The 21780-nt window shown below is 32.9% G+C and overlaps 1 protein-coding gene and 1 pseudogene across 1 annotated transcript; both read left to right on the top strand.

Annotated features, from left to right (window-relative positions):
- The first annotated feature begins 7509 nt into the window (after positions 1-7509).
- On the top strand, positions 7510-14416 carry LOC120201904 (annotated as a pseudogene).
- A 5755-nt stretch (positions 14417-20171) lies between these two features.
- On the top strand, positions 20172-20903 carry LOC120201796 (dCTP pyrophosphatase 1-like). The gene is made up of 2 exons (XM_039202335.1): positions 20172-20346; positions 20643-20903. Exons 1-2 carry the CDS (start codon positions 20209-20211, stop codon positions 20868-20870), a joined length of 366 nt encoding a protein of 121 aa, XP_039058266.1. The 5' UTR covers positions 20172-20208; the 3' UTR covers positions 20871-20903.
- The last annotated feature ends 877 nt before the right edge of the window (positions 20904-21780 follow it).

Genomic DNA, 21780 nt, shown 5'->3' with positions numbered 1-21780 from the left:
TTAATTTTTTTTATCGTTGCGTATTTTAATGATATTCGGATATACTCTACTTCTCTTAATAATTATATTATAATGTTAAATATATTTTGGACATCTTGAGACATGAATGACTATATGCTAACATTGAAATGTAATTTTTTCATTGTAATAAACTAGTCTTTCTAGTTTTTTTTAATTAATGAATGGAGTATACGTATAGATAAAAGACAAGTTAAAAACAATTAAAGAGTCATGAGCTATATTATTTCAGTGGTTAAAGGAATCATTGTTGTTTTTAGAGGTTAGGAGTTTGAACACCAATGGCTGCAATGATGATTGAGCGTTCATTGTCAAATGACTAAGAGTACTTAGAACATATACTACTCCTATCTTGAAATAAAGTATTTGGTGCATAATTGAACAAAGCTTTGTAAAGTTCAACATTTGGAAGTCTCCTTTCACATGTTAATTGATGACTTGTTCGAGGAACACCATCGTAACATGATTTCCAACATAATCTCATAAGAGTACAACACTTATTTATTTTAAATAACATAAACATTCATAGGATCCTTATTTGTTTATTGGTTTGTAAACTCTATCAGTACATAATTATTTTGGTGGTATTGTATAAAGGATTTTATAAATGTTATGAATGTCAATATTTTAGTATTCCATATTTATGATACGATTACATAATGGAAAAATAAAATATTTTAAATTTTTTAGTTTTCTCGGTGTCCAATGTGACATCTTAAACCCATTATATTGTGAATTAGGTTTCAGGTGTTACAATGAGAGTATAATGAGGTCAAGGAATTGATGAGAGGAAAGAATGTACAAAGAGTTTCACTTAGATGACCAAATTGAATAAAAAAACTTAAGTGACTAAATTGAACAAATAAAATTTGTTGGCAAAAAGAGGAGCTGAAGTCACATAAGTATTTTAGGTGGTTGAGGAGCATGTGGTTCATTTTTTTTTTTCAAAAATGGACTTAAAACGAATGAAGAATTGAAGAAACAAAGGGATCATACAAAGTTAAGGGGCTAAATTGATCAAAGAGGAAATTTATTTTAAAAAATTAGAATTGAAATTACATGGTATTCTAAAGTAGTAGAGGAGCATCTGGTCAAATTTGGTCAAAATGAGCTTAAAATGAATGAGAAATTGAAGAAACAAGAAAAACATGGACTAAACCGTAAAATAATTAAATTAATTACCTAAAGAAAAAATAATATCGTTTCAGTTTTTGATTTTTCAGTTCTTCAAACTTTATAAATACAAACTCGACTCGAACTAAAAATTTGAACCAAAAATTTGAGTTGATCCGAACAACTCAAATAACTCAAAATTAAGTTTTGAGTTGAATCGAGTTTTGCTCATCCTAATTATCATAATAACTTTTATAACAATGTTTTAGGATTTTGTAATGACTTTTAACGTTGATAAATGTCGTTTTTCTTGTAGTGATTTATCAATTGCGACATTTGCCATTGCGATTAGAGGTGGCAATTAGGTCGTTCATATAAGCCTGGAGTTGAATCATTTTAAATTTGGATTGCATTCAATTTAAGTTTGATTTGATTCAAATTATATCTAGTTCAGATTAAGTTCGAGTTTATGATAAGTTGAATCGGGTTGGATAACATATTGGATCCATTTAAATCAGTCAATTTTTAGTTTGTGTCAACCTTTGGATCTTTGGATCAGTTTGGGTTGAGTTGGACATGAATCCAATAGAGTATATATTGAATTATTGACATATTCTTGTAAAAAAAAACTTGTATTTTTATAATTAATCTTACTATTTAGGCTCAATTTCAACTTTCATATATTTAATATTTTGAATTCAATCATCATTTAAGGGTGACAATTTGATCTAAACTCAATTATGTAAAGTAAATTATAATTTGTGACATGAATTTCATATTCATGAGTTGGAATTGACATACATATTTTTTTCAAAATTAATTAATTTAATTTATATATTAAGAAAAAAATGCAGCCTTTCCCTATATGCAATAGTGGATTACACCCATTAATCTTCAGTAGATTTTTTAAAAAAAAAAATTGCTAAAAATTAACAATCCATGTTTTAGAAATAAATCAAGCATAGATATGGAGGAAGGATTCACATGAAATATGGCATCAGCGCTATATATTAAAAGGATCAGATCATAGAACTAGTGGGATAACCATTTATTTCATTTTTTAAATGTAATGGGGATATGACCTCGAAACTGGCTCCTCCTCATTTGGTGAACCCATTTCTATAACATAAACATCAAATAAAAACCATATAGATCTTGTTTTGTTTCCTTTGCTGTTTAAAGCATGAGTCATGTTTTAACCTCCGAAATGCTAATGAACCCCAACCACCGAATATAATTTTTTTTTAAAACTCAATAAACAATCTTGGGAATAAAAAAAGGAACGTAATTCTCTTTAATATTTCAATTCGAGTCTAAACATATAGTCCCCGTTGGTGCCCTCTCATTATTAGTTTCTTTTATTGTTTCTCCTGAAAGAGAGGTTCAGGTCCCCTACACCCAAGTAATATTTTGGGGTATTTGGTTGCGACTTTCTGTGGTTTTGACACTGCTGCATCATAATGTCATCAGCAAATCCCACTGAAAAAGTTCAATGAATAAATAAATAATGGTTAGATATTATACAAGGCCCTTGGACTGTGTGTTTTTCATGGATTTAGTCTCTAAATATAATTTTAGCATTCTAGTCCTCCATTCCATAATGTGTATTCTCAATTTTTAGACCAGTATATATAGCTTCACTTTTTTTTACACCGATTTATATAGCTTCACTTTTTGTACAGCTAAACGAATTATTTTGCACATTTAAAAAAGATTAAATAAAGAAAAAAGAAATATTATTTATCCAACTGCATATATATATATATATATATATATATTGTAAAACTAAAAAGTGAGAAATATTCACTGAAAAAATTAATTTCAATCTTTAATTTTTTTTTCATCCAACTATCTTAAAAATAGAATGAATGGAAATTTTCAAATTATAATTGACTTAATCGATTATAATCTATAAAAGTTAATCTGATTGCTTTTTATATATTGATTAGTGCTTAAATTATACATTATTTTATGATCAATTACTCCTTTATTAGCTATTTTAAGTTGTTAACTTGACCATTTTCGCTCATTTTCGATACGGGATATTGGATTCCATAAATTATACTAAAACTGATGAAATGTGTAATTTTTTATTTTTTGGATTCATGGCTGGAGTAGTAGGCATGACATCGCTGACGTGGCGTTCAGTCAACAGCTTCTAGAAGGTTCAATCAGCAATGGCGTGAAGACCAAAGACTCAGTTGAATTTTTGAATTCAAATTAGGATTTTTTTTATGAATTATCTTTTTAGTTTTAAATGTTATCTTTTAGGGTTTTTGAGGACTATAAATACCCTATTGACGTAAGCCTCAAAAATCAACTCGATCATTCAAAATTCATTTTTCAACTCTTATTTCTTCTTCTTTTTAGTTTAATAAAGTTTTTTTTTCATTTCTAGTTTTTTTTTTCTTTCAAAATGTTAAGTATGGTTTCTACCATGTTTAGCTAAGTTTTCTATAGCCGAATGCTAAAGCAATGACTCCATTCTAAGATATGAGAATTGAAAAGCATACCATACCCTCAAAGGTTACATTTTCAATTTTCGAAAATCAATGATCGGTAATTGACCATCATTTTACAATTAAAGCGGTTTCATTTCAAAAAGTACAAGTTGGAATTGAATTTCGATTTTAATTAATAGTTGGGAGGAAGGATCAGTCTGTGGCATATTCGACTTTCTATGAACACACTTAGCATCGGTCTACTAAGAAAATTTAAAATCGGGTTAGATTCTCAATTGAGACGATAGAATCCGAGTCGGGTTTTTCAATAACTTAAAAGCGTTGAATTAGTAAGCGATTGTCGCAATTGATTCACAAAAGAGTTGAGATATAAAAATTGATTTTAGATTCACGATTCATTTGAGGGAAAAAAAGTTATAGGGTTTGGGCCCTATAGAATGTAACCGGTAGGAGCCCAGAGGTAAAATCCTATTCAAAGATCGATTTAAATCGAGGCAGAACCTTTAGCCTAAGCTTGATTTAATCATATTGAATCTTCGTCTTTAGTTTCATTTTTACTTTCTTTTATTTATTTAGTTGTTTTCATCTTTAATTACTTCAATTTCTCATCAAACCCCATTTTATTATCCTTTATATCACGCCTAAATCAAAATCACGAGCTAGAAATTCATCAGTCTCGTAGTCCCTGTAGATCGACCCTTACTCTCCCTATACTATTCTTTCTTTAATTTTATTTTGAGAATAAGGCTATTTTTATTTTGACATCGGAACGACACGCTGTCAAAATTGACGTCGTTGTTGGGGACTACGATAAGTTACTGATTTAATTTTCCTATTTTTGATTTATGACCAGGAAAAATACGAGCACATTAGAAGAATTTGATCCGAAAAGTGAAGTGCGAGCCAGACGAATTCACGGTCAAACACTTCGGGAGAAAAACAAGAAACGACAAAAGCAGACATATTCTGAAGATTCAATCGACAACACTTACGAGGAATCAACGAATTCCACCAATCAATCAACACTAATCACACACCCATTGTCGATCCAATGCACGACATACAACACCAGAACCAATGGGTGATCAAAGCATCCGCGATCTAGCTGCAACTCCTACGATACAATAACCACTCTACATTGCTTTCCCTCAAGGTGAAACGCCATTTCAACATAAAACGGGACTGATGCATTTACTTTCTACCTTTCACGGTCTTCATAGCGAGAGCCCGCACAAGCACTTAACGAAATTTCATTTGGTTTGTTCAAGCATGAAACCTCAGTGAGTATCTGAAGACCAAATTAAATTACGAGCATTTTCATTCTCTTTATCTAGCATAGCGAAAGAATGGTAATTTTATTTACCACCAAATTCGATAAAATACTTGGCTGATTTAAATCGTATTTTTCTCGATAGGTTTTTCCCAGCAGCGAAGGCAAGCGAATTAAGGTGAAACATACTTGAAATTAAACAATATTTCTACGAAGGCTTGTTTCCGATGGAAATGAAAATGATCAACGCTGCTAGCGAAGGAACTCTCGTAAACATGACACCAAACCAAGCGAGGGAATTAATTTAAACGATTGCAGCCAACTCTCAACAGTTTAATGCATCGAGTGAATCCAACCGACGAGTTCATGAGGTAAGCATTGTTTCACATGAAAATAAAATCGACAAATTAACTAATATCATTCATTCTATTGTTGCAGAAAAAATGGATCAGCCAGAGTACTATTCGGAATTTGTACGATGCCAGACCACCCAATCGATTGTTACCCGACGCACCAAGATGAAACAAACGCACAAGTGAATATCGTGGGGAATTTTTGGGACATCCCCAAAGAACCTATAATCACCATTGCAACACATACAACCCGGGATGGCGAGATCATCCTAATTTTAGCTACGCGCAAAACCCGAGGCCAATCCAATATTACCAACCAAGGTCACTTCCACCACAACCATACCAACCCCAAAGACTTTACTTGAGACCCTCGTGGAACGATTGACGCAATCCCAAGAAAAATTTCAGAACCACACAGAGTCAGACTTGCAAGAGATTGATAAGCAGATCAATCAATTGGCATAAATTGTGGTCATTTAGAATCACACGACAAACTTCCCTCACAAACCGAAACAAACCCACAGGAGAATGTGAGCACCATTACTCTAAGAAGCGGAATAGTCGTCGAACAACCAGTTTGAGAGGAAATTGACGTCAAATCCCAAAAAATGAAGAAAAAAATTGACGCCAAATCCAAAAAGAAAGATGACACCACAATTCAAAGAAAGAAGAAGTATCCAATTTTCGAATCCGCAACGTCTCTATATGTCATGCCTCCTCTTTTCCCAGCGAGATTCATAAAGAAAAATAAGTAAGCCGAGGAGAATGAGATCCTAGACATCATTTGGAAAGTCGAGATCAATATTCCACTCTTAGAAATAATCTGGAAGGTTCCCCAGGTATACACGTTTCCTTGAAAAGCTTTGCACTACTAAAAGAAGACTTACTAGACATGAAAAAGTAAACCTTGGAGAGCACGTTTTTGTAGTTTTGACCTGACGACTTTCGCTAAAGTTGAAGGACCAAGGCATGTTCGTCATACCTTGCAAAATCGACAAAATGGGCATAAAGCGTGCATTGTGCGATTTGGGAGTCTCAATAAACGTGATGACTCTATCCGTTTATAATACTCTTTCAGCCGAACCATTGAAGGACATGAGAGTTACCATTCAATTGGTGAATCGCTCAGTTATCTACTTAGAAGGAGTCTTGGAGAACGTCTTAGTAAAGGTAAACGAACTAATCTTTCCTGCCGAGTTTTATGTCATTAACATGAAAAACGACTGCTCAAATACTTCATCTGAGATTCTCCATGAGAGTTACCAATACAAAAAATCGACGTAAGAAGCGACATTCTCACAATGGAATTTGTTACATCCCGAATTGGGACTAAATTGAAAGAATTGTAAAAGTCCATGTCAATTTGTGAGTTTTTGAAAGTTTAGGGACTTAGGAAATAATTTACCCAAAAGTTTAAGTTAGTTTTAAAACCAAAACCTTTCTTCCTCACTATTTCCCATCTGTTCGTGAAAACCATAAACGTTTTCCTCTATATCTACCCATTTTAGTTTTTGTTGATTCACCGCTAAACGTGTGGTGGTGTGGGACACCTCCGATACCATTGTGTTCATCTCGTCGACCCTGTTTGTCTAGTGTTCTTGAATTTCTATTCACCATCATTGTTTGTAACAAGTAAATGTTCAAATAGTTGATTTTTGTAAAAACTTTTTTCTATCGATCTTTTCGGGAAACTGATGATTATAAGTGGCTTATCGTGCTTTAAAATACTTTTTGAAATTTTTATGTATTTTTTCGGACCGAATGAGGTCCCACGCGCCTCACACGCCCCCGAATGAGAGTGGGCTTCGTTATGCCGGTTTGATTGAACCGTTTTAACTCTAAATCGATATTGACCCGTTAACTTTGATCGACTCAGCCTATTGACTTTGACTGTTGACTTTTTTTATGACCGTTGATTTTTTTAAAAACCTCTATCTTGACATTTTTCGATGTCCTGAGTTTATTTTCGTAGTCTGTTTTACCAAATTATGAATTATCACATTAATTACCTTCACAATATTATTCGAAACACTCGTATAATTATCCATATTACTAATGAACCAATGATGATAACATTTTAAAAATAAATCCAAATCAATTAATTTCAAATTTATTAACGTGTCATTGCTTCAATAATCATATACTCAACATACCATATATATAATATTATATATCCAAAAATAAAATAATTTGCATAAAGAAGCAAACTCTCCACTTCGTCCACACGTTTCTATCTTTTCTCCCTATAAGTATACCTCACAAATCCCTTCTCAAAACCCTCTTTACCCTCTCCTTCTCTTTCTTCTTTCTCATTTTCCCACATATCAACATAATTTTGTTTCTTTTTCCACATAAAACAGAAGAAGGAAAGAAAACAATGGTGAAGTTCTCAAAGGAGCTTGAAGCTCAATTAATCCCAGAATGGAAAGATGCCTTTGTCAACTATTGGCAACTAAAAAACACGTCAAGAAGATCAAGCTATCCAGGAACAATAAACAACCTGCCTCACCGCTTCACCTTAACCCTCTAAATTTCGGTCGTTTCGTCGCCATGAAAGTAGCTTCCTGCTCAACCAAGCTATTCCTCGGACCCTCCAACAGTACTAATGAAATCATTCAGGTGATTAAAAAACCTACACCAGCATGGGTTCTCGCCTTTTTCTGCATTTGTGAAAATTTTTCATTCAAAAAATGGGATTTTTCTTGGATTTACTGTTTAACTTATACAAGACGATGCTTACTTGAATTATAACATCTTTTGTCGTTTTTTATCAAACTTTTTCCGTCTTTTCCCCCCTCATTTTTCATTATTGGAAACTCCTTTCTTTCTACATTCTTGGATATTTTTAGTATATTGTTGGGTTGTGATGTTGAAGATTTCGATTTAAATAGTTTGCTTTCTCATTTTGTCACGAAACTAGCGTGAGAAATACAACAGCTTATACCCAAATACCAGTGAGAAAAGACATTATAAGAGACCTTTTTTTCATGTTATAGGTAAGGAGTAAAAGCATGAATTCAGATGAAGTTGTTTATCGAACTCAACTCGTTCAATTATTCTCTGAAGAAGACGAGGTACATAATTATTTACATACATATACATATACATATATATGTATAGATAAAATTGTGTAATGGGGTTTGATTTGTTTTTGCAGGTGGGGGTGTTTTTTGAAAGACTTGACGGAGAGTTAAACAAGGTGAATCAGTTTTACAAAACGAAAGAGTGTGAGTTCCTTGAGAGAGGAGAGATTCTTAACAAGCAACTTCAGATACTGCTGGACCTTAAGCAGATCGTCATCGCCGACCGCCAACGCCGACCTAAACCGGTCTCCGGGGCTCTCCTTCAACGTTCGTCGGGATCGTTTTCTTCTTCTCGCAACTTCGATTCTTTCTCAGGTCAGGTATCGTTGAAATTTTTTGGCTTTTCTTTTCGTTTTTCTTAATGTCCAAATATCATGATAAAGTTTAAGACAAATACGCGTATCGTGTTTGATTTTGTGGGGGGTAAAGCTAGGTTGCATGAGTAAGATGATAATCTTGACGTGTTTATGAAACATCGGTATGACGTGGCATGATATAGTTAATTATTTTTCTTAAATAATTTTAGAAATAAATAATCAATATAGTTAATTTAAAATGATTTTAAATAATAGAAATTAATCTACTAACAATTTTGGTGATTGATTTAAAAAAAATAAATTTAGTAATTATATATGGTAGAGTGTGTATGTTATTATAACTTAAAATAATTTTAAATAAATATTATTTTATAATTATTTGAAAGAAAAAAACAAAACAAATCCCACTAGGAAACGTGGATTTAAACCTACGTATGAAATAATTTAAATTCAAAACCAGTTAAATCTACAAGATTCTACATTGAATTTGAAATAAACACATTACAAACATGAAAACAGATAACAAGAAAATAATTAAAAAATAGTGGCATGTCTCATTTTCTTTTTGATTAGGTAATTGCCAAATGATTTTTACAATATTGACTGCTGTCTTCGTCAGAAATTAACGATGAAGATGGTATTGGGTAGAAGCATATGAATAAAATATTATTTGATATTATGATGGTCCACTAATCATTCCAGAAGTTTATTTTATTTTTGCTTGCTATGTTGCGTATCTTAATTTCAATTTAAAGCCAATTTGAACTCGTAGCATCCTGTTTGTTCAACTTTCTTTTTCACATTCATTCATGTCGATAAGGATCATAAATGTTATTTGATCGTGTAGAGTTGAATTGAGTATAAAAATTTAAATTAATCGAACTGATGAATTATATTTTATTATTTGACTTTTTTAAAAAATAATTTAAAGTTAAATCAAATTGTTTGAGTTTTTATTTGAGTTTAACTATAAATAATTTCAAGTTGATGAGTTATATTTTATTATTTAAACAATTTTATATATATACACACATATATCATGCTGAGTTGAGGGACTCAACTTGAATTTGAAAATCAATACACCATATTCGAGTTCTATTTTATCACTTAAACTTTATTTCAATTTTTTTTCGAGTCAAGTCGAGTTGAAGTTTTTTAAAATTGAATTGAGTCCAAAAATGTGTTATTTTTTTTCAAGTCCAATCGAATTTTGTTCACCTCTAATAAATTTGATTTGGAAATTAATTTTAGTATTAAAAAAAGAAATATACTTATAATAAATAATGCTTATTTTATCAATAATTAGTAATTTGAGCCGAGTTAAACCAACAAAAACTTCAAATGTTTATTATATTTGAATTCATTACTATATTAAAATCTAACTCGTAAAATGTAGGATGGCAGATTCTTAATGATAACTCAAAATGATTAAAATAAAATGAAGAATTTAGGCTCAAAGTCATATATATAGCCAACTAAAGAAGATAAACCCCTGTTATAATAATAAACCTCAAATAACTTGTGATCTATGCCCGGATCGTAGGAAGCAAATTATAAACTTTCTGCGTGCTTTCGGTGTTCTAACTTCAAACCCTAAATCCCGGTGTTGTTAATGAACAGAGTAAACAGAGAATATTTTTATATAAATTGTTTTTGTACGTCAAAAAGATAAGCATAGAAACGAAGGCAAAAAAATAAAAGAAAATATAAGGCATACAGCAGTATCCATGCTGTTTAGTCTCAATAATAAGCATGTCTTACCTGATTGGCTAAGTTGCGTACGATATTCACATTCTTATAGGAATTTTTTTTTAATAGATTAATTTTTTTTAAAATAGATATTACCTTATAATAACCTTAAATTTTTACTGCTGGGTGAATTGGGTGTATTTTATTAAGATTTTAAATCGAATTAAAGTGTTGGACATTTCATATTTTCAAATTAAGAGTAAAATAGAATTGAAAATCATAGCTCGGTTCTTGAATTACACTGTTGAATGTTACATTAATTAATCAATCAAAGCAAAAATTGCTGCAGAGAGCGCCGCAGAATTGAAATCACAAACGGAGGACGTGGTGGCAGCATTAGAAAGGAATGGTGTGAATTTCATGAATTCCGGAAGCTGCAGGGCCATGATGACAAAGAAAAGGAAGACGAAGACGGCTATGAGGATCGACATCCCGCCCACCACGCCGGTTGGAACCATCTCCGCCGTCACATCGATGATCTGGGAAGATCTTGTCAACCATCCCAAGAAACGGGGTCATGGGGACTTCATCAGTAAGAAGAAGATCCAATGTGCTGAGAAGATGATTAGAAGCGCTTTTGTTGAACTCTACAGAGGCCTTGGCCTGCTCAAAACTTACAGGTCATTCTTCTTCTTCTTCATTTTTTTTTGTGACACTCACTCTTGCATGGAAATTTACATAATGAACACCCTTTAAGGATTTGTTTTTACATTTTTTTTTGTGTAATGCATTTTTATAGTGCAGGAAAGATTAGAAGTGTAAATGGAACAAACATTTTATGATCATTTAATCAACAAACGAATACAAACATATGTGTGTTAAGTTCGTTTATATTCACGTTTGAAAACTCGTTCAACAACTCATTTACTCGATTTTTCTTTTTCTTTTATTTATTTACATTTTAAATGTTGGTGAAGATGGGGACTAAATTGTATAGGCGGTAAATTTTGTAGTTTAAGCTATGAAGTCTAGGGAGATTAAGGACTACAAGTGTAGTTTCTCCATTTTGGAGAACATATTTGTGACTATTAAACAAATAAGTTCACTAATATATTTCAAAATGTTAAATGAACAAACAAGAACCGAACATAAAAACTTTTAAAAATAAACAAGCGAATATTAACACTGTCTTAATCATTCAAGTTAGATTTATTTACACACTTAAAAAAGATACTGTTTTCTGAGTTGATCAGATTCTAATATGTAACGACCATTTTGGCAGCTCACTAAACATGGTAGCCTTTACGAAGATACTCAAGAAGTTTGACAAGGTAATAATCTATCAGCCTCATTATATTTGACAAAAAGGCCAAATCTACATATGAATTCCAAAGAAATTCAGTGTTTGGATTAGCAAATACAAGTTCTTTTATAGATCAGAAGCTTCATTAAAAATGCATGCAAGAACCAAAATTTTTTTGATGAAAAATGGTGTTTTCTCATTTCTGGTTTGGACAGGTATCAAACCAACTGGCATCAGCAAGTTATTTGAAAGCAGTGAAGAGATCGCATTTCATTAGCTCTGATAAGGTAATATATGTTCAAAATCTTAGCCATTGATGACGCACACACATCTTTTACACATAACTGCTTAAACTCGGATATTCTATGGAGAACAATACTCCATTTTATTACTGAGACGAGATTTTTTTAATTTCTCCTAATATCATGATTTCTATTTGATTGGGTAATTAAGGTGGTAAGACTGAGGGATGAAGTGGAGTCCATTTTCACAAAGCACTTCGCCAACAATGACAGGAAAAAGGCAATGAAGTTCTTGAGACCGCAACAGCAGAAGAACTCCCACATGGTCACCTTTCTTGTTGGTAATCATTTTACTCAAAAATAGGATTTAAATAGTAATCTGTTACTGTAAATCTGCAATAGCATCTGTTATATAACGATAATGGTGTCGTCCGAAATCCATTATTGTATGATTACGATACCTATAATCACTAGAATAATGCTTGTTATGTCCACAATCGTGATAAACACAATGCAAGAAAACGCAACCGCAACTGTAATTTAAATACCTGCTCACAAACATATATGTGCATTCAACACTAAAATTCAACATACATGACTCACTTGGACTGTAAAATCATGACTTCAATTTACTATTTTTCCTCCTTTTTGCAGGATTGTTTACAGGTTCTTTTGTATCATTGTTTAGTGTATACATAATATTGGCACACTTGTCTGGTATATTCTCACCCACCACAGAAACAGCTTACATGGAGACTGTCTACCCTGTTTTCAGGTGCTCATATTCATTCCATTATGTTCCTCGAATTGATCGATTATGTTACTCAAACTCGGATGTGTGACATATAAGTATTATTTTCATTATTGTGCAGTGTATTTGCATTGTTAAGTTTGCACTTGTTTTTGTATGGCTGCAACTTGTTCATGTGGAAAGCCACGAGAATAAACTACAACTTCATCTTTGAGTTTGCTCCAAGCACATCCCTAAAGTATAGGGATGCATTCCTTATTTGTACCACTTTCATGACGTCTGTGGTTGGGGCCATGGTCATCCACCTGTTATTAAGGGCTGGTGGCTTTTCACCTTCTCATGTTGACACTATTCCTGGAATCCTCCTCCTGGTATTGGTTGACTTTCAATTCTGTTTGTAAGAAGAAAACTTTTAAGCACACGGGGAACTAAGTTTCCGTCTCGATTCGCAGGTTTTCACTGGCTTGCTGGTGTGCCCGTTCGACGTCTTATATCGGCCAACTCGATACTGTTTCATTCGAATAATACGTAACATAGTATGTTCACCATTGTATAAGGTGATTGATGCACTTTGAAGCTTCTTACCATCCTCTTTTCAATTGGTTTTGTATGAAGTTTCTGAAGTTGTGCTTACATAAATGCAGGTTTTGATGGTTGATTTTTTCATGGCCGACCAACTTACTAGTCAGGTAAATTAGTCAGAAACAAGCAATGAACACTAAGAAGACTATAGATTTTGCACTCATTTCGAAAATTACTTTCTTTTGAATACAGATTCCATTGCTAAGACACTTGGAATCAACAGCCTGTTACTTCCTAGCCGGAAGTTTCAAAACGCATGAATATGCAACATGCAAAAATGGAAAACTGTATAGACAGCTTGCTTATGTCGTATCGTTTTCGCCATATTATTGGCGAGCCATGCAGGTTAGAACATTCCATGAAACATGTTGCATAATTACAATGCACACATTACATGATATCAGTTTCTCATTTATTAAACTAACACCGTTTTTTTCAATTTAATCTCAAGTGTGCAAGAAGATGGTTTGGTGAATATGACCTCAACCACTTGGCTAACATGGGCAAGTATGTTTCTGCCATGGTAGCAGCTGGTGCTAGGCTCACATATGCTACACGGAGAAACAACATGTGGTTTTATGTAGTGTTGGTCACTTCAATTATAGCTACAGTTTACCAATTATATTGGGATTTTGTCAAGGACTGGGGACTACTTAATCCAAATTCAACAAACCCTTGGCTTAGAGATGATCTTATTCTAAAGAACAAGAGCATTTATTACCTCTCTATTGTAAGTTATCCTTAGTCAATATATATATATATGTGTTTACTGTTTTTTCCGCTGAAGTTTATAATGACTTAGTTATGTGATTATAGGCCTTGAATGTAGTTCTAAGAGTTGCTTGGATAGAAAGCATCATGCAGTTCCGGTTCAATCCGGTTCAGACGCATTTGCAAGACTTTTTATTGGCTTCCCTGGAAGTTATCCGACGAGGGCATTGGAACTTTTACAGGTATTTACTATCAAACATTCCAATACAAGTCATATTATTTTTAAATGAAGTCTTGTAATCGAATCTAACCAGTTGACACACTGTTGCTGAACAGGTTAGAGAATGAACATCTAAACAATGTTGGCAAGTTCCGAGCTATAAAGACTGTTCCATTACCATTCCATGAGATGGATTCTGACGAATGAAAAGGATTGTTAAAATCCAGGAACCAAGTCCCTAACCAAGCTGACATAAATGACAATCCAAGGATCAACATTGTACCTTGGATTTGCTGGTATCTGAATCAATCTGATGCCTTTAGCCAGTACTCAAAGGCATTGCCTTCATCTTTAGCCTGATTATTCTGCTGGTTGTATTCATTTTTCTCTCTAAAATACTCATGCTCTGCTTGTGTCCCGCATATATTCGATTACAAGTGCACAAAAATCCTTTAAATATTAAAATTTATATAAAAATAAGAAGTTGAGCATACAAGGATCGATATCCAAGGCCCGATAACTGTTGCATGATATTGACCAATTTGTACACATACTATCTTATTCTGTTATTCTTTCGATCCAGTGCTCACAAAACAACATATACCATAATTGAGAAGGCTATTTTTGTCTTAAAGACTCTGCAATCTTCTTTGAGAGGCAATAAGCAGTGGACTGGATAGTGATCATTGGATTTACACCAACGGCACTTGGCAAAAAAATTGCATCACAAACAAGCAAACCTTCAGCTTCCCAGCTCTCTCCATTTTCATTGACTGCGCCTTCTTTTTTGTTAGTGCCCATCCTACAGCTTCCCATCTGGTGAGCGCTGGTGTATTCAAGCCAGTTTTCACTACTCGACAACAGACTTGTCGTCGAAGAAACCGAATCCAGAAACTCTTCCAACTCCTCATTGCTTATCCCTTTACATCTTATTCTCTGCCCGTCACTCTGATGAGTGCCCACCTGAACTGCCCCGGCTGCTACTAATATCCTCAAAGACTGTCGCAAGCCATCTCTCATGTTTGTCGGTCTAATGCGTCTAACTTATATGTTATTCGTCCCCCTGTGTGAACTATTTCAGACCCGCGATCCCTTATTATTGTTATCATATGAGCAGTTCTGGAGAACTTTAGCAGTCTTGTTTTCATGTCAAGACCAGACACCCAGGGGCATAATGCAGAGTATTGTGCAGGCCCCAGTGAAGGAGTTTCTATGATGGCTTGCAATTGGTTGTCATTTGATACTACCTTATTGATGCAATGTAGCGGATCTGAGACAGATGATGCTGAGCTGTCAGATTACATCTTGATGGCGGTTAGATACCATGAGTTGGCAGATCAGCACAAAGGCGGGAGTTGATTGTGATATGTTGCCATTTTGAGTGCGTTTTAGTCTTTTGACCATAATTTTGGCTACGGGTGTCGGAATCGCGCATAAGACCCCAATTCGGAAAACCCCTTTCGATGCGCACGCTGTCCTCATGGAATATAGCTCCATGTGTCCTTTTTTCGACATCAAATTCTACCGTTTTCCCCTCTAAATCACTAGTTTTATTTATTTTTTACTATTTATGGTAATATTTCGCTTGTTAGTTAGGAAGTCATTTTAAATATGATTTGTGCCGGATTTTTTGCCGATTGCTTAATTTATTTCGAATTTCAATTTAGAGTGGTTTCCGAGATTTTGCTATTTTTGACAAAATTCGGATAAAGACGATTTTTTGGTATAACAGTCCGACTTGTAGACTGATTTTGACATTGTTTGATTTTATAATATTCCGTTAAACCCTATAGACTTTTTTCCTCTGGCTTTGGACGAATTTTCTCTTGTGAATCATCTGTTGAAACTAGTCTGCAGGATAATCGCTATCGCGTCACTTATGTACAAATGTGATTATTCCACCCTCATGAGATTTCCCTTTGAACTCAGAATTCGAGTCCGGAAAGTAACCCCTTGCCATTAGGACCGGATGAAGATGAAGGTTCCGGCCGATGTTTCGATTCTTCAACCCACTCGTATGCGTTAGAAGTGGTCTCAAAATTGCACCACATGCTGATATTGTTACTTTGGCCTCTATATGCATTTTCTTTGAGATATTTTGATTTGAAGGCTTTGTAATAACTCCCAAGAACTTCATTTTCCTTGTACTGCCCATCTTGTTTTGTTCCAATATGAATCTTTCGGTCTTGCACCCTGTTATGGTCACTGCATCGCAGTTTACGGCATGCGACTATCCATGTTCGAACAGTTCCTTTTCTTGTCTCCTCTTCTGCAACCTAAACCGCATGATCTACAGTAATGGCTATCGGAGGAATTCCGAGGCACTTTCTCGACTTCAAAGCCAAGATTTTCGCACCCTTTCCGAAGTACTTGGTTCTGAAATCCTTCCGCTTTACAATCTTCCGTGACACCAAGTCTTTCCCAAACAGTTTCCATTGCTGAAACATATTCATTGCTCCCAAAGAGAGGTATTTGACAGTCCTCAGCCCATTCTTTAAGCGTAGGTTTTGGTGTCTTGATGAAGGCCGACCAGTTTACGGCCGAGCCACCACCAACTGTCGACCCTGCAAGAAGCATCACCTGCACGTCAAGGGTCGGAAGGATTCCCCCGTACTCGTATAGTCGATCCAACGAGGGGCTTTCGAAGGGTGAACACTCAGCGGGCGTAAAATAGTTTCCCTTCTCTAGAACGACTTGAAGGCCCGATGATTACGACATAGCATTTGATCCTGCAGACGTTTTGTTTAGCATCTTCCGCGTTAGAGATTTATAAAGAGCGGAGTCATCCTCATGCACAGTCTCAATCAATCCTTTTTGAAGAGGCCTTTCCTTTGTTGCTTGATACGTATCCTCAACATTGTCTGCATTGTATCCAATAGCTTCCCATGCCGGATTATGACCATCTTCTCCTACCTGAACATGAACATTACATTATAACCCGACCCAATTCAGTATCCGGACTCCGAATTTGCCTACTTCATCTGTTAGACTAACTTTTTAAGTAAAATTAACTTTAGCATTTTAACCATAATAGTTACTGATGTAAAATGATTTGAACGAATTAATGTCATTATACAAATAAAGGGACTAAACTATCAGAAGTTAAAGTATAGACTAAAATGTAAAGTTAATCACAGTGGAGGGACAAAAGTCATAATTTGACCATATATATGTGTTTATTGTATGTTTTAGATGCTACATAATCGGAACAACTTGGACAATTTGAACTTTATTAATTTGTGAAGTTGAGTTTGAGATAGGAACGCCACATTTATTTCTTTCACGAATTGGTTCGAGAAATGAAATTTATTACAATCAACAACCAACTTTTTATAAATAAATGCTCATTTCCACTTTCGTTTCACATGTATGATATTTTTTTCTCACGAATTGGTTAGAGAATTCTTATGACAAACTATACATTTAGTACCTAAATTATTCTTTTTACTTTATTTTGGAAATCAATAATTTTTTCAAAATTATACCTAACCTTTAGTTTAATTTCATTTTGGTACTTTGACATTAAAAATTTAACGGTGATGTTAGAGTGTCACCATAAGGTAACGTCACATTAACATTGAAAAAAAAAATACCATGTTACAGTTCTATTAAGTTTTTAATGGCGATGTATTAAATTAAAACTTAAATTAAATGTTAGGTATAATTTAAAAAAATAAAATTTATGTACCGAAATAGAACAAAACAATAGTTCAAATACTAAATATGTAGTTTATCCAATTTATTACAATCAACTACCAAGTTAGTTGTGTTGATTTTTTAAGTTCTCATTTCAATTGGACGCAAGAGCGTATGTATAATTGGCTATATTAATTGTTTATAGATTCATAGAAATCCCTTGTAATCCATCAATCAAAAGCATTAATTTAGGGATGGGCACGGGTCGGCTTTGGGTTGGGTTTTGGTCAATTCGACCTAACTCGAAAATTTTACACCTTCCACTCGATCTGATTTTTTGAGATAAAATCTAAACCCGACCTGACACGATCCAAAATAATATATTTTTAAGAATACAATTTTTTAATTATTTAAAATACCATAAGTTTAGAAATATGTATTAAGTTTTTTGACATTATTTTGGATTTTTATTTTTTAAAATTTTTATGTATTTAAAATTATGATTTAAAAAAAAAATCAATAATTTTCTTGCAAAAAAACTCTTTCTTCATAAACCAAGAATTATATAATTTTCTATATTTTTTAATATATATATTGCATCAGAAAAACATATGTTTTGAAAAAAAATTGATGAATTTTCTCATTTAAAAAAATCTACAAATTCTTAAATTTTTTTTTGGAGTTCTTTTTAACGTTTTTACCTTTTAATCTCTTTTTAAATTTTATGTATTTAAATTATTTATTAAAATTAAGAAACTTTGAGAAATTTTTCCATTTTTATGATTTTTTAAATTTATTATATTTTATGTGTAACGTGAGATGTTAATATATTGTTATGCGGCTTTTTTTTAACAAAAAATAAAATAAAAGAGAAAAAAATAGAAATTAAATAAATAAATTTTATTTTCTATAAATTTGGATGAATATAAGATAATATTTATTTTTAATAAAAGAGAAATTAAACTGAATAAATAATTTTTTTGATGAATCTGGTGAATTTAAATACTTTCAATTTTTTAACAATAAATGCTCATACCCTTATATACACAATGTTTAAACTCGAGATTTTAAGGGATAACGACAAATCTTTTAACCACTGAGATTACTTAAATAGTGAACATACCAAAATAATATAAAAACACAATTTCGCGTATCAAAATATCATTTATCTCTTAATTTTAAAAATGATAACAAAGTGGCGTTAAGCTTAGATCATTAATAATTTTTAAAATCCAATTGAGGAATTATGAATCTTGCCGAAAGTTTTTAACCAATCTAAGCTAAATATTTGATTATTACAACAAGTTCATCGAGGAATACTAAAATTCCAAGCTATCTTAATTTTCAGAATCTCTGCTTGATTGAAATAGTAAATGTTGAGGTTTAATTATGGTTTTAGTAGCTCTATTGTGCTCAAATTTAGGTTTAAGTCTTTATATTTGAATTTAATATGATTTCATCTATTTATTTTTATTAATTTACTAACTACTCTAAATATTTATCAATGTCAATTATTTCAATTAATATTGAAATGATTTTTTAAATGTGTTTTTGAGAAAGAAAATTTTACTTCAATTTCAGAGATTAAGGGTCAAATGAGTAGCATGAAAAAAATATAGAGTAAATATTAAATTTGTTTATAGTATGTGGACTAGAAGTAAAATTGATGTGAATATTAGCAAGTTGCAAAAAACAATAAATTAAGTTCCAGATGCCACCATATGGGGATATCGTAAACAAACATGATCGATCAAGAAGAAGACATTAAAAGCATAAGATTCCGGAATTAAGTTCGAGTTAAATTCCTCGGCCATTTCACCACATAAATCATGAGTCGATTTCATCTTATCTTATCTCAAAGAGAATTTATTTATTTTTGATTGATGGAAACAAATTAATTGAACTGATTATAGAAAATATTTCTTTTTTGAATTTATCATATGTATGCCGACAGGTTAAGTGAATATTATCAGTTTGTGATAGATTTATCTATGATTGGAGGTCATATCAACATGCCATGATTTTTCGAGATTTATCTTTGAAATTTTTGTTGAAATGAGATTTAATTTAATTCTAAGATTTGATGGATAACCAACGGCCATAATTTTTTTAATGGATGCATGAGAATATAGCATCTGATTTTGTTTTGGATTTCTTTGAACACCGTGTTGACAGGAAAATGTGAACAACGAAACCCCGCCTTTCAATTTTCCGTATATTTATTTCGAATTGTTTAAAAAGAGAAAGGAATATCGTATAAAATAATTTCAGGTAGTGTGAAGTCGGGTGGGGCAGCAAGGAATCTCATGTTTAAACCATGAATGAAGCATTATTTTCTTCCACCATGTTCAGCCCTTCTGCCTTTTCTCTAGATTTTTTTTCTTCAAATTTCCCCTTTCAATGCTATAAATTACCCATCAACTTAGACTATAACAAATGAAGGGGAAAAAAGAAGAGCATGGGGGAAGAGAAAGAGGGTGCCAAAGAGAGAGTAGTTGACATTAGTCTCAAGGATCTTTCAAAGAAACTCGAGGAATTCGCCAATGCCAGAGACTGGAACAAATACCACAGTCCTAGGAATCTCCTCCTTGCTATGGTAATCATTTCATTATCATTTGAATTTCGTGTATGTCTACCCTTGATCTTATTCTTTAGACAACTTCACCTACGTTATTTCGAGTCTTTTATTTAAAAAGACATTCACGTTTGGTATCTGTGTTTGTCTGTTTGACACACATTCAAACATAAATATAAAATATCAAAATAAATATATTGATCGTATGTAGAAGTATGATATATTCGACATAAATTACAAAACCTAGAAACAACCGAGGATAATAGTCTTATCCGAGTTCGAATAATGATATTGTTTTTTGGAATATGGATGTGTAGGTTGGAGAAGTAGGGGAGCTATCAGAGATTTTCCAATGGAGAGGGGAAGTGGAGAAAGGATTGCCAAACTGGGAAGAATCAGATAAAGAACATCTAGGAGAAGAGCTTTCAGATGTACTTTTATACCTCATTAGATTGTCTGATATTTGTGGCATTGATCTTGCTGATGCTGCTTCCAGAAAACTTGTTAAGAATGCTATCAAATACCCATCACCCAAGGTTTTATGAAACGCCTTTCCCTTCAAAAATTTTCCTGAAAAAATGAAGCCATATCAACTTTCTTGTGAGAGTTTAGAATAATAAAATATTCTTCATTTTGCTTTCTGTTTTGACCTTATTCCTAAACAAAGTTTCCTTTGTAATCAAATAATTATCTCTATAAGTAGATACAAGAGATTAGCATTAGAAGTTAAGTTGATATCTGCCTAAAGTTTTTTTTTGGGATAAATCTTTATTTTATTATCCAAGAACAGTAACTAATACAAAAAATCATCAGAGATCAGAAACAATGATCAACCTATACAAAAGAATCAGATCATTCAATACCCCTATGTTCACATAGAGTAATGTTAACAGTGTCATTCCTATTAATATTCCTATCACTCAATTGAATTCTAACATTATCCTTAATGGTAAGGAATATATCTTGTAAGTTTCTGGATCGATCTTGAAACAATCGTTTGTTGTGTTCGTTCCATAGAGTATATATAAGAGCTGTTAAATCAAGTTTCATGATCAAAGTTAGAAGGGGTTTTCCTTTTCAGTTCGTGCTTGCCCACATGATAAGATCTTCCCAAGAGTAAATATTGAATTGCAGACCAGATGTGGACAAAACAGTATACCAAAGGGTTAGCTATACGACAGTTAAAGAACAAATGCTCCCTCATTTCACAAAGGTCATCACAGAGAAGGCATTTGCAATCAGTAATAATTCCCATATGGTAGAGCCTATCTCTAGTTGGAAGTCGATCAAGTAGAGCCATCTAAGTGATTAAACTAAATTTAGGGATGTGTAGAGGGAACCAGATAATTTTTTGCCATGGAACTTGAGGTTTTTTATCACGAAAAGCGTCCCATATATCAGAACTTTTTTTTTTCTGTTCCACCGGTAAGAATGGGATAAGCCACAACTTGAAGT

Source organism: Hibiscus syriacus, unplaced genomic scaffold (assembly GCF_006381635.1).
Source record: "Hibiscus syriacus cultivar Baekdansim isolate YM2019G1 unplaced genomic scaffold, ASM638163v2 tig00008013_pilon, whole genome shotgun sequence".
In the NCBI taxonomy this organism is placed as follows: Eukaryota; Viridiplantae; Streptophyta; class Magnoliopsida; order Malvales; family Malvaceae; genus Hibiscus; species Hibiscus syriacus.
The sequence above is the reverse complement of the archived record's forward strand: the minus strand, read 5'-3'. Positions and strand labels throughout refer to the sequence as shown.

What these genes read in the sequence shown, in the direction of transcription:
- LOC120201796 (XM_039202335.1), top strand. Translation starts at nt 20,209, where the DNA reads ATGGGGGAAGAGAAAGAGGGTGCCAAAGAGAGAGTAGTTGACATTAGT. An exon ending in GGAATCTCCTCCTTGCTATG is followed by an intron (nt 20,347 to 20,642) that starts GTAATCATTTCA and finishes ATGGATGTGTAG; the next exon opens with GTTGGAGAAGTAGGGGAGCT.